General features: G+C 49.3%; 1 protein-coding gene across 1 annotated transcript in view; it reads right to left on the reverse strand.

The window, feature by feature from the left end:
* LOC102393391 (plasmolipin) overlaps positions 1–11,817 on the reverse strand; it is a 30,043-nt gene extending 18,226 nt beyond the window's left edge. Inside the window, exon 1 of the mRNA XM_006059061.4 lies at positions 11,206–11,817. Within this exon, the coding sequence (XP_006059123.1) occupies positions 11,206–11,340 (135 nt within the window). The 5' untranslated portion in view covers positions 11,341–11,817. The remainder of the gene's footprint in view (positions 1–11,205) is intronic.
* Between the last annotated feature and the right edge of the window lie 433 nt (positions 11,818–12,250).

Below are 12,250 nucleotides of genomic sequence, written 5' to 3' on the forward strand. Positions count from 1 at the left end.
GCATCACTGACTCAATGGACCTGAGTTTGAGTAGGCTCCAGGAGTTGGTGATGGACATGGAAGTCTGGCGTGCTGCAGTCCAAGGGGTTGCAAAGAGTCAGACATGACTGAGCTACTGAACTGAACTTGGGTAACTCAGGGTACAAACAAGTTCCTGAATATGGGTGGGGCCTCTTTTCAGCCCTAGCTGGTTCTTCCCCTGAGGTAATGGTTCCTCCGAGTAGGCAAGGAGTAGCTCTGGCTCCTCCTTGCAGAGGATTTAACCTTTGGATGGCTCCATAGGGTAGATCAGTTAAAATGTCTTCTGTCTCCTTACTATAATTATCCCTTTGAACTACACGCACCTTAAATTCCTTTTGGGTCTCACTGTATAAATACAGTGAGAAGGCAATGGCAACCCACTCCAGTACTCTTACCTGGAAAATCCCATAGACAGAGGAGCCTGGTAGGCTGAAGTTCATGGGGTTTCGAAGAGTTGGACACGACTGAGCGACTTCACTTTCACTTTTCACTTTCATGCACTGGAGAAGGAAATGGCAACCCACTCCAGCATTCTTGCCTGGAGAATCCCAGGGACGGCGGAGCCTGGTGGGCTGCCGACTATGGGGTCGCACAGAGTCGGACACGACTGAAGCGACTTAGCAGCAGCAGTATAAATACAACGCCATGAAAATTTGAACATATGGAAGCTCACTCCAATTCTACAATATAAATCTAGCTGCACTATAGTATCATAACTCAGAGATCCATTTAATGGCCACTTATCTTAGTTTCTGGCTCAGACAGTAAAGTGTCTGCCTACAATGTGGGAGACCTGGGTTCAGTCCCTGGATCAGGAAGATCTCCTGGAGAAGGAAATGGCAACTCACTCCAGTACTCTTGCCTGGAAAATCCCATGAACGGAGGAGACTTTTAGGCGACAGTCCATGGGGTCGCAAAGAGTCGGACACGACTGAGCGACTTCACTTTCACTTTTTCCACTTTTCTTGGCTTCCTAGCTCATGTCATGGCCAAATATGATTACATAGCCTAACAAGTGTCTTTGTTTTTAATCCCAGTAGTCTGAATCTTTCCCAATCCTGGACGATGAGACCCAGGAGGGTATTGGTTGGGACTGATGCCGCCTGACCCATTTCAGATCCAAACTGAGATAATGTCTCTAACTCCCATCCTATCCAAAATTTTACCCTTAAGTTAAAATCCACCACACAATTTGATCAAGATTTACACTTAGAATTTTAGATCCCATCCCTTCCAAGATAGTTTCCCAAATGGTTTTACTGCCCAAAAGTCGTTGCAAAGAAATGGCACAAAGATGTCCTCAATGGTGTTGAGGATGAGCTGGAATTGGTCTAGTTGTAAGTTGGGAATAAAGGGTCAGCACTTGTAAAGGTTATAGGGAGGAAGTGAAGTGAAGTGAAGTCGCTCAGTCATATCCGACTCTTTGTGACCCCATGGACTGTAGCCTACTATGGCCCTCCGTCCATGGGATTTTCCAGGCAAGAGTACTGGAGTGGGTTGCCATTTCCTTCTCCAGGGATTGAAAACAAGTCTCCTGCAGTGGCTGGCAGATTCTTTACCACTGCACCACCTGGTTAGATGATAGCCCTGGGGTAAGGTGGGGAGAGGTTGGGGTATACACAGGAAATAGAACAGAGTGGGCATGGGGGCAGTCAACTCTAACCAAAGGGGACAGAGATTGCTCAAGGTGCTCTTTCCCATTCTATTTTATTCTGGACTGTTGATAATATATTATCTATTAAAGAAATTAAGAAAAGAAAGGATTAAAAAAGAAAGACACATGTAGTTCTCTGTGCAATGATACAGGACATCCCTAGGTATATTGCCAGGAGGGAAAGACAGGAAGGGCACAGGTGGGGTGGAGCTACCTGTATTTTGTGTAAATAACCCACTGACTCACCCTGGAATGTCACACCCATAATGCCTCCGGCAAGGGCCAGGGATGGGGGTGTGGGCAGTGACCCAACCAGGATGAGAGATTATATATTCATTGATAACCCTTTGTATTCATTAATAGCCCTTTGGACTGCTGAAGTGTTTTTGCTATAAGTCTGTATATATTTTTAAAAGAATAAAAGCATAAAAAAAACAAACTGGCCCATCAACATTTACACAGTGCTACATATAAAATGGATAACCAACAAGAACCTACTGTACAGCACTGTTATGCTATATAATGTTATGTGGCAGCCTGAATGGGAGGGGACTTTGGGGCAGAATGGATACATGTATACATATGGCTGGGTCCCTTCCCTGTTCACCTGAAACTATCACAATATTGCTAATTGGCTATACCCCAAACAAAATTAAAAGTTTTTAAAAAACAAAGAATAAAAAAAGTGAAGTGAAAGTCACTCAGTTTTGTCTGACGCTTGCAACTCCATACAGTCCATGGAATTCTCTAGGCCAGAATACTGGAGTGAGTAGCCTTTCCCTTCTCCAGGGGATCTTCCCAACCCAGGGATCGAACCCAGGTCTCCTGCATTGCAGGTGGAGTCTTTACCAGCTGAGTCACAAGGGAAGCCCAAAATAAAAAACAAAACAAAACAAAAACCAGGCCCATCAATAGAGAAATGGCTAAATGAACTCGGGTCCAACCAGTGACATTCTGGAATAGCCTGAACGGTTAAGAAGGAGGGAGACAGCTCGAAGAGATGCAGGTGCACCGGGTATAAGACAAGTAACTGAACAAAGGATACAGAATTAAGCCATCAGTGTTTTTTCAAATGCATGGGAAAAAGAAATAGAAACACCCCAATACAGCAGTTCCCTTGGGGAGACAGGCAGGGGATCCAAGGATAATTTTAGTCTTATCTGTAATAGGTTTTTGCTTTTTAAGGAGAATGTGTCCATATATTGGTTATATAACTACAAATTGACTCCAAACATTCAAGAATCCCCCAACCACAAGTGGGGCATGTAGGTGGAGCTAACAATACAGGCGCTGCTGTGCTCCCTACAGTGGAGCATGGAGCAAGGTGGGGAGCGCGCAGCATCAGGAATGCTGCCCTAGGGAGATGGAACCCACAAAACTCAATGCTAAGGAAAACCCTGTGAGTCCCCAACACTGCGATCCAATATGGCCAACCTCTGCTCGTACCTCTCAGACCTCAACAACACTGTCTCACCAGGCTAAAGAGCTGACTTTCAGGTCCTGTCCTGCCTCCAGTCTGGAGAGGAGCTGCCATGCCTCGTGGGGCTGGAGAGAGACCCAGGTTACCAAGAGAAAGGACTTTCTCACACTCCCAGGCGTGCAAGGATGCAGCAGGCATCCTTTAGAGAGACTGAGCTCCCTGTCCCTGGGAGCCTACAAGCTCTTGCTGAGGAGACACCTGGGGACCTTTGGGAGCAAGTGTAAGAGCCCTAGATTTCTATGACCCTGTGAATCCTAATAATTTCCCTTCATTCTCACACACACTGTGCTAAGCCCTCTGCAGGCATCAGCTTCCACCTTCCCCAAAATCTCACCATCACCATTTCACAGACAAGGAAACTGAGGCTTAGGGATATTAGGGAACTTGTCCAAGATTACAGAGCCAGGATTTGAAACCAAGCTTCTCTGCTTCCACCAACCCTCTCACTACCACCCATGGATCACTGTCATCAAGTGGCAAGTGAAGCTTCCGATGTGTTTGTTCACCTGCTAACTGGGAATTGTGTGTGTGTTCAGTCACTCAGTCATCATGTCCCATTCTTCATGACCCTATGAACTGGAGCCCACCAGGCCCTTCTGTCCATGGGATTCTCTGGGCAAGAATATTGGAGAGGATTGCCATTTCCTCCTCCAGGGGTCTTTTCCGACCCAGGGATCGAACCCACATCTCCTGCATCTCTGCATTGCAGGTGGATTCTTTACCGCTGAGCCACTAGGGAAGCCCCAAAGATAGGATAGAAGCTTTTAAACACAAATGGCCCTACTGTCACAGACCATTCATAGGGCTTCTCTGTCCCAAGCCCTCTGGCTGCCCTTGTTCCTCAACTTCTCTAAGTCTGTTCCTTCATCAGTAAACCCACGTGGGGCTTCCCAGGTGGCACCAGTGATAAAGACCCTGACTGCCAATGCGGGAGACATAAAAGACATGGGTTCGATTGCTGGGTTGGGAAGATCGTAGGAGGAAATCATAACCCACTCCAGTATTCTTGCCTGGAGAATGCCATAGACAGAGGAGCCTGGTGGGCTACAGTTCATAGAGTTGCAAAAAGTTAGACACAGCTGAAGCAATTTAGCATACATGCATGCAAACCCAGGAGATCACTTTCTCCCCGGGGCTGGAGGAAGATTAAAAAAAATAAGAAGAAGAAGAAATGTGCACTTCACTTTATATTTACACTATATAAGTCTCTGGGATCAGCCAAGTTAACCACAGCTTCCACAAAGTTCCTCCACCCACTGGCCACACAAAGATCTGCAGCATCAAAGCTTCTAGGTTTTTAAGACCAAGAGTTATCTCTAGACCAGGCATGCCTGCTTCCTTTTTTATTTTTCTTCCTTTTTAGATGCTATCTGTATAAATTCATGCTTCCCTTTTTGCCTAGGCTGCTAGGAAACTCAACAAAGAATCAACAGCCTTAAATTTATGACAGAGTCTAGATTCTTCTCAGCTCTCTTTAAGTCAGCCCCTACCCCATCTCCACACACACACACTACCAACTTTAAAAAATATATTACTTTAACTCTTCTGTCATATGTGACTTAATATTATATCCCATTTCATATTATTTCTGGAGCTAGATGGGGTGGGGGAAGTGACAAATCAGTGAACACTGAGGTTGGTTCTTCAAGACACATTTAATACTAAACAAAGAACACATCTCCTTCTCAGGAAGCTGGGGTCTTCCTACCCAGCCCCTCTTCCTCCTCCCACATCTGGAACCCTTCACCAGATCTTGGGAAACACAGATGTCTGATACCTTCCCATGTACTGCCTCCTCCAGGCAGCCCACCTGATCCCTCCATAGGAAGCTCATCCTTTGAGCACCTCCCTCAGAGACCAAGAGCTCCAGAGAGCAGGCACTGGACCTGGGGTCTCCATTGCTCCCACAACAGCACCACACCCAGTGTCCAGCTGGGGAGGAGCCCAGCTGAGTGTGATAACTAAGTGCATATCAGAAAAGTCAGGCCACTGGGGGCTTCGATCCCAGCTCTAACACTCTATGAGCTCTTGGGCCAAGAACTAACCTCTGAGCCTGTTTCCTCACCTGTAAAGTGGAGGAATATACAAGAAATGAAGCTCTTAGCAAAGAGCCTGGAGCCTAGTTGGCATCTGAGTGGTGGGAGCCACACTGGCTGCCCAGCAGACGTGGTGCCTGTTGAGTGGAGCCCCCTTTGTCTCAGACCCCATGGAACTGTCCATTGCCAGAGAAACAGTTCAGGAAGCAGCTTCTCCCACAAGCCAATTGGTGAAGTCACAAAAAGGTGCAGGTCTTCATCACTTCAATGGGAGACTCTCATCCGCCCACCCTGGGATCCAAAAACACTGCAGGGAGGGCAAAGGAAGGCCATCCCACTCACAGCCAGTCCCTGGAGTCTTAAGTGCCAAGCTCCCCCACAGCTCTCTGGGCCAGTCCTACATTCCATCTACACCTCTGTCTACATCTGTGTGTGATGGGAGCCAGATGCTCAGGACTGGGCTGCTAAGCCCACAGGGACCCCCAAATCAAGAGACACAAGCCTCCTCCAGTGGAAGCTACTTCAGTTCTTGCAGACACAGCAGGCCCCTCCTCTGCTGCTGCTAAGTCGCTTCAGTCGTGTCTGACTCTGTGCTACCCCATAGATGGCAGCCCACCAGGCTCTCCCGTCCGTGGGATTCTCCAGGCAAGAACACTGGAGTGGGTTGCCATTTCCTTCTCCAATGCATGAAAGTGAAAAGTGAAAGTGAAGTCGCTTAGTGTGTCCGACTCTTAGCGACCCCATGGACTGCAGCCCAGCAGACAGGACCTGAGCATCAGCCCCTTTTGCATTTGAACAATGAGACTTGGAATAAGGGGAACTAGGTCCCTCTAGTTCCCCTTATTCCAAGTCTCATTGTTCAAATGCAAAAGGGGCTGATGCTCAGGTCCTGTCTACCAAGAGTGAACCCTGGGGGACCCAACCCATGGCCTCCTCATCCTCAGCCCAGCTTAGCCCCCTGTGGTTCCAACCCCCTCTAAGGATGCAAACAGAAAACCAACATCACTTATCTCCCTCAGCTTCTGGCCACCCAGAAACAAGTACTTCAACTCCGGTGTAGCAGAGCAAAATTTGCCATCCCAAAACTCATCTTTCTGGCATATCAATTTTAAGCTGGTTATTTGCTAAGAAAAGCAGGCAAGGGAAAAGCTGAAAACCAAGGCTCCTTACCCTTTTGTAAGAAATACGTACATCTGTAAGGATGTCTCCCTCACAGTAGCAGAGAGAGGAGGTTGACCAAATCTCTAGAAACACATCCATGGAAAAAGCAATGACTTAAATCCGCACAACCTTACCCTTGTTTCTTGTGCTTTTCCCGGTCACATCCTGTAACTGACCTCACATCCTCAACATCCTCTTTTTCTTTAGCTGAAGATGGGATTTAAAGGGAGGGCTTTGGCCATTTTTTTAGCTTCTCAGTTTTTCTGGGTCTCTCCCATGTATACAAAGCATTAAACCTTGTTTGATTTTTCTCATGTTCATCTCTTTCATGTTAGTTTAACTCTTAGACCAGCCAGAAGAACTCGATCGGTAGAGGACAACTTCTTCTTCCCCTCCACTGGCTAAATCAACCTGCTGGCTACTCTCCCCATGTGTGTATGCGTGTTCAATCACTCAGTCATGTCTGCCTATTTGCAACCCTATGGACTGTAGCCCACAGAGCTCCTCTGTTCATGGGATCTGCCAGGCAAGAATACTGAAGTGGGTTGCCATTCCCTTCTCCAGGAGATCTTCCTGACCCAGGGATTGAACCCAGGTCTCCAGCATTGCAGGCAGATTCTTTACCATCTGAGTCACCAGGGAGGCCTGCTCCCCACTTTTCTTCCGCTTCCCCAGCCCCAAGCCTTGGCCTGCACAGTCGCCTGCCCTTGTAGCAGGCGACCTTTCCCTACTTCTGCCTCAGATATCAGTGAACTGAAGTGAAAGTCGCTCAGTCATGTCCAGCTCTTTGCAAACCCATGGACTATACAGGCCAGAATACTGGAGTAGGTAGCCTTTCCCTTCTCCAAGGGATCTTTCCAACCCAGGGATCAAACCCAGCAGGTTCTTTACCAGCTAAGCTGCAAGGGAAGCCCAAAGGGCAATGTCAAAAGCCACCTTTCTTTCACAAGCCTTCCTGAACTCAGAACTGATTCTCTCCTCTGCGCTTCCACACCCTTGGGTCAGGGACATCCTTCGTGCTTGGCAACTTCTCCCTTCACAAGCAGCCAGAAGCCTAGCACTCAGCATCGCTCCAGACAGGCCCTTCCTACCAGCAGATTTAAATTTGGGGGAAACTCTGCCCCTCCCCCTCCCTTCCCAGAGAATCTGCCAGACAACTCAGAGGAGTTTAAAATGCAGATTTCTGGGCTGTAGTGACTGAGATTCCAATTCCACATTTTTTCCTGGGGTGGGGACAAACACCTACAAGCCCCTCCAAGAAAGCCTGAGGGTGAGGTTGGGGACAGGGCTCACAGGAAGAGATCTGAGGAATTCTGAAAGAGATAGCAATAAGGAGTTTATGATCTCAGCCACAGTCAACTCCCAATCTTGTGGTCTTGTTTTTGCTGACAGTATAGGGCTTCTCCATCTTCGGGAAAACCATTAGACCATTCTGGTATGACCTAAATCAAAGTGGAAGTGACAAATAGATTCAAGGGATTAGATCTGACAGAGTGCCTGAAGAACTATGGATGGAAGTTCGTGACATTGTACAGGAGGCGGTGATCAAGACCAACTCCAAGAAAAAGAAATGCAAAAAGGCAAAATGGTTGTCTGACGAGGGCTTCCAAATAGCTGAGAAAAGAAGAGAAGCTAAAGGCAAAGGAGAAAAGGAAAGCTATACCCATCTGAATGCAGAGTTCCAAAGAATAGCAAGGACAGATAAGAAAGCCTTCCTCAGTGATCAATGAAAAGAAATAGAGGAAAACAATAGAATGGGAAAGACTAGAGATCTCAATAAGAAAATTAGAGCTACCAAGGGAAATTTTCATGCAAAGATGGGCACAATAAAAGACAGAAATGGTATGGACCTAACAGAAGCAGAAGATATTAAGAAGAGGTGGCAAGAATACACAGAAGAACTATACAAAAAAGATCTTCATGACCCAGATAACCATGTTGGTGTGATCACTCACCTAGAGCCAAACATCCTGGAGTCCAAAGTTAAGTGGGACTTAGGAAGCATCACTACAAAAAAGACTAGTGGAGGTAATAGAATTCCAGCTGAGCAATTTCAAATCCTAAAAGATGATGCTGTGAAAATGCTGCACTCAATATGCCAGCAAATTTGGAAAACTCAGCAGTGGCCACAGTACTGGAAAAGGTCAGTTTGCACTCCAATCCCAAAGAAAGGCAATGCCAAAGAATGTTCAAACTACAGATCAATTGCACTCATTTCACACACTTGCACAGTAATGCTGAAAATTCTCTAAGCGAGGTTTCAACAGTATGTGAACCAAGAACTTCCAGATATTCAAGCTGGATTTAGAAAAGGCAGAGATCAAATTGCCAACATCCGTTGGATCATAGAAAACGCAAAAGAATTCCAGAAAAACATCTACTTCTGCTTTACTGACAACGCCAAAGCCTTTGTCTGCGTGGATCACAACAAACTGGAAAATTCTTCAAGAGATGGGAATACCAGACAACCTGGCCTGTCTCTTGAGAAATCCGTATCCAGGTCAAGAAGCAACAGTTAGAACCGGACATGGGACAGCAGACTGGTTCCAAATTGGGAAATGAGTACGTCAAGGCTGTATATTGTCATCCTGCTCATTTAACTTCTATGCAGAGTACATCATGCTAAATGTCAGCTGCATGAAGCACAAGCTGGAATCAAGATTGCTGGGAGAAATATCAAGAACCTCAGATATGCAGATGACATCACCCTTATGGCAGAAAGCGAAGAAGAACTAAAGAGCCTCTTGATGAAAGTGAAAGAGGAGAGTGAAAAATTTGGCTTAAAACAACATTCACATTAAAAAAAAAAACTCAACATTTTAGAAAACAAAGATCATGGCATATGGTCCCATCACTTCATGGCAAATAGGTAGGGAAACAGTGGAAACAACGACAGACTTTATTTTTGGGGGCTCCAAAATCACTGCAGATGGTGACTGCAGCCATGCAACTAGAAGACTCCTGCTCCTTGGAAGAAAAGCAATGACCAACCTAGACAGCTTATTAAAAAGCAGAGACATTATTTTGCTGACAAAGGTCCATCTAGTCAACAGTATGGTTTTTCCTGTAGTCATGTATGGATGTGAGAGTTGGACCATAAAGAAATCTGAGCGCCCAAGAATTGATGCTTTTGAATTGTGGTGTTGGAGAAGTCTCTTGAGAGTCCCTTGGACTGCAAGGAATCAAACCAGTCAATCCTAAAGGAAATCAGTCCTGAATATTTATTGGAAAGACTGACGCTGAAGCTGAAACTCCAATACTTTGGCCACCTGATGCGAACAACTGACTCATTTGAAAAGACCCTGATGCTGGGAAAGATTGAAGGAAGGAGGAGAAGGGGATGACAGAGGATGAGATGGTTGGATGATATCCAACCATCCAACCGACTAGATAGACATGAGTTTGAGCAGGCTCAGGGAGTTGATGACAGACAGGGAAGCCTGGGTGCTTCAGTCCATGGGGTCGCAAAGAGTTGGACACGACAGAGTGACTGAACTGAACGGAAAGAGATAGCACTGGTCCAGGAGGAAGTGTGATCACCTGGGTAAAGAGGGAAGCTTGATCTGGGCCCCTGTCTTCTGTGCTGACCCCTGGCATTCTTGCTAGGACCGAGCAGTGGGACAGCAGAAGGTGCCCTAACGGAAGATGGATCTTGACCCGCCTCCATCTTCCCGCTACTGCTGCTAAGCCACTACAGTCGTATCCGACTCTGTGCGAACCCACAGACAGAAGCCCACCAGGCTCCCCCGTCCCTGGGATTCTCCAGGCAAGAACATTGGAGTGGGTTGCCATTTCCTTCTCCAATGCAGGAAAGAGAAAAGTGAAAGGGAAGTCGCTCAGTCGTGTCCGACCCTAGCGACCCCATGGACTACAGCCTACCAGGCTCCTCCGTCCATGGGATTTTCCAGGCAAGAGTACTGGAGTGGGGTGCCATTGCCTTCTCCGATCTTCCCGCTAGTCCCCTGAAAACGCAACAAGCCCCTCCCACAGGGCAGCCACCCAGCTCCCAGACTGGCACCAGAGGGTACTGCGGGGCGGGGCGGGGGTGGGCGAGAAGCTAACACCTCCAAGCCTGAAACTGCTGCCGAAAGGGGTGTGCCCATCGATCCGCCTCGGCAGGGGTCTACAGAGGGTATTGCATACAGGATTCCTGCCTCTGCCTTCCCACCAAACCCTCCCCCAACGCTGGGCGTGGTATCTTGGCCCTCAGGGGCCAAACCGGCCGGAAAGTGGCAGGTTTCTCAGTGGAAGCTAGATGAGTCGGGCTCCCTCGCAGGGGCCCGTAGGGCCCACTGAAGGGTCTGTGTTGCCCCCGGATGTGCCCGCTCGATTAGACGAAGAGTGTGCTGGGGTGCAGCCACCGGGAGCAGCTCGGAGCTCGGCAGAGGATCAGCTGAGATCGGACTTTGCCTCAGGCTGGGGGTGCTGGAGGGCTGAGGGCATAGTCCTGGCAAAGGGAGAGCCAGAGTCCGGGAGAAACAGTCGCGCGCAGTGATTGTGGCGTTTGTGAGCGCTTCTGTGGATGACTTCTTGGTGACCAGCGGGGACGGAATGATGGGGCGCTGGTGATGGGCACTCTGACATTGGTACATCTTGCGTGTGCTCTAAGAGACCGCAACTAGGGCGTCTCGCGGTGAGAGGGTACCAAGGAGATCCCGGGAGCGTCCGTCCTACAAGCGCCCCCCGAGGAAGGCAAGGCGCACTGGGGCGTGTGTGAGCCTAGGTTGGGGGTGTGCGGGGAGCAAAGAAAAAGGGCAGCTCCGGAGTCCCTGACCCCTCCAGGCCCGGCCAGGACCCCCCTACACCATCACCCTAACCCGGTTCCGGGGCCCAGGCCCCGCGAGCGCGCTCACCAACTGCAGGAGCATGAGCGCACCGAGGCTGGAGCGCACGAACCCCAAGTCGGGGCTCAGCGTCGACACCACTGCGCCGCCTCCCTGCGCCGGGCTGCTGGTCCTCGTGTTCACTTTGGACGGGAACTCTGCCATGTCGCCTCAGCTCGCCTCCCGAGGTTGCTCCGGCCGTCGTCGCCGCCCCTCCCGCGGCAGGTGCCGGCTTCTGCGCGGCTCCTCCCCGGGGGGCTCCCGCTGGCGCTGAGGCTCCCGGAGCTACGCGCGGCGTCTGGGCGAGGAGCCGCGAGCCGCCAGGTGCTACAGGAATCCCGGCCCGGCCCTCGTCACGAGACCCGCCCCGTTAACCCTTCGATCACCGCCGGCCGGTCCAGCTCCGACCCGCACACGAAGTCGCCAATTCTTTACAGACGCGGAAAGTGAGGCCGCGGTCAATGAGATGGCTCCGCCAGAACCAGCCTAGACTTCCGCACCTGTCTCTCCCTGGAAAGCCGGCTGCTGGCAATTTCCCCCACATTCGGGGCGGCTTTGATCGCTCCGCGCCCTCCTCGCCGTTGGCTTCCGAGCCTCGGGATAAACTGGCGGAGGCTTGCAAAGCTACCCACATCCCTCCTGGATGTCTCTCTAGCGCTGTGTGCTCTTGGGCGAGCTCCTGCAGTTCTCTGAAGTCTCCCCTTAAAGCAGGATCGTCATCGCTGTGTCCAGACTCCCAAAGAGTCCCAGATGACCGAGCATCCATGAGGGGAGGGTCTGGATGAAATGTGGGAGTGCGTGGAAGGAGATCCTTTTATGACTCAATTGATGTGGTCTTCTCTTCTGAACTGATGGAGCGGTAACTTAGAAGATCGCTGAGCCTCAGTATCCTCGTCTGTAATACAGGGAGAGGAATGAATCTCTCTTCACAGAGCCTCCGGCAGAATGAATGAAATATTGCACGGAAAGTTTTTTGCCATTAGGTGTGGGGCGGGGAGGTTGTCAGAAAGCGGGAGATGATGTTGGAGTTACAGTTTCTTTGCTCCACTTGCGCCCTGAAACTCACTTGCGCGCG

This window comes from Bubalus bubalis, chromosome 18, assembly GCF_019923935.1.
Source record: "Bubalus bubalis isolate 160015118507 breed Murrah chromosome 18, NDDB_SH_1, whole genome shotgun sequence".
Lineage (NCBI taxonomy): Eukaryota > Metazoa > Chordata > Mammalia > Artiodactyla > Bovidae > Bubalus > Bubalus bubalis.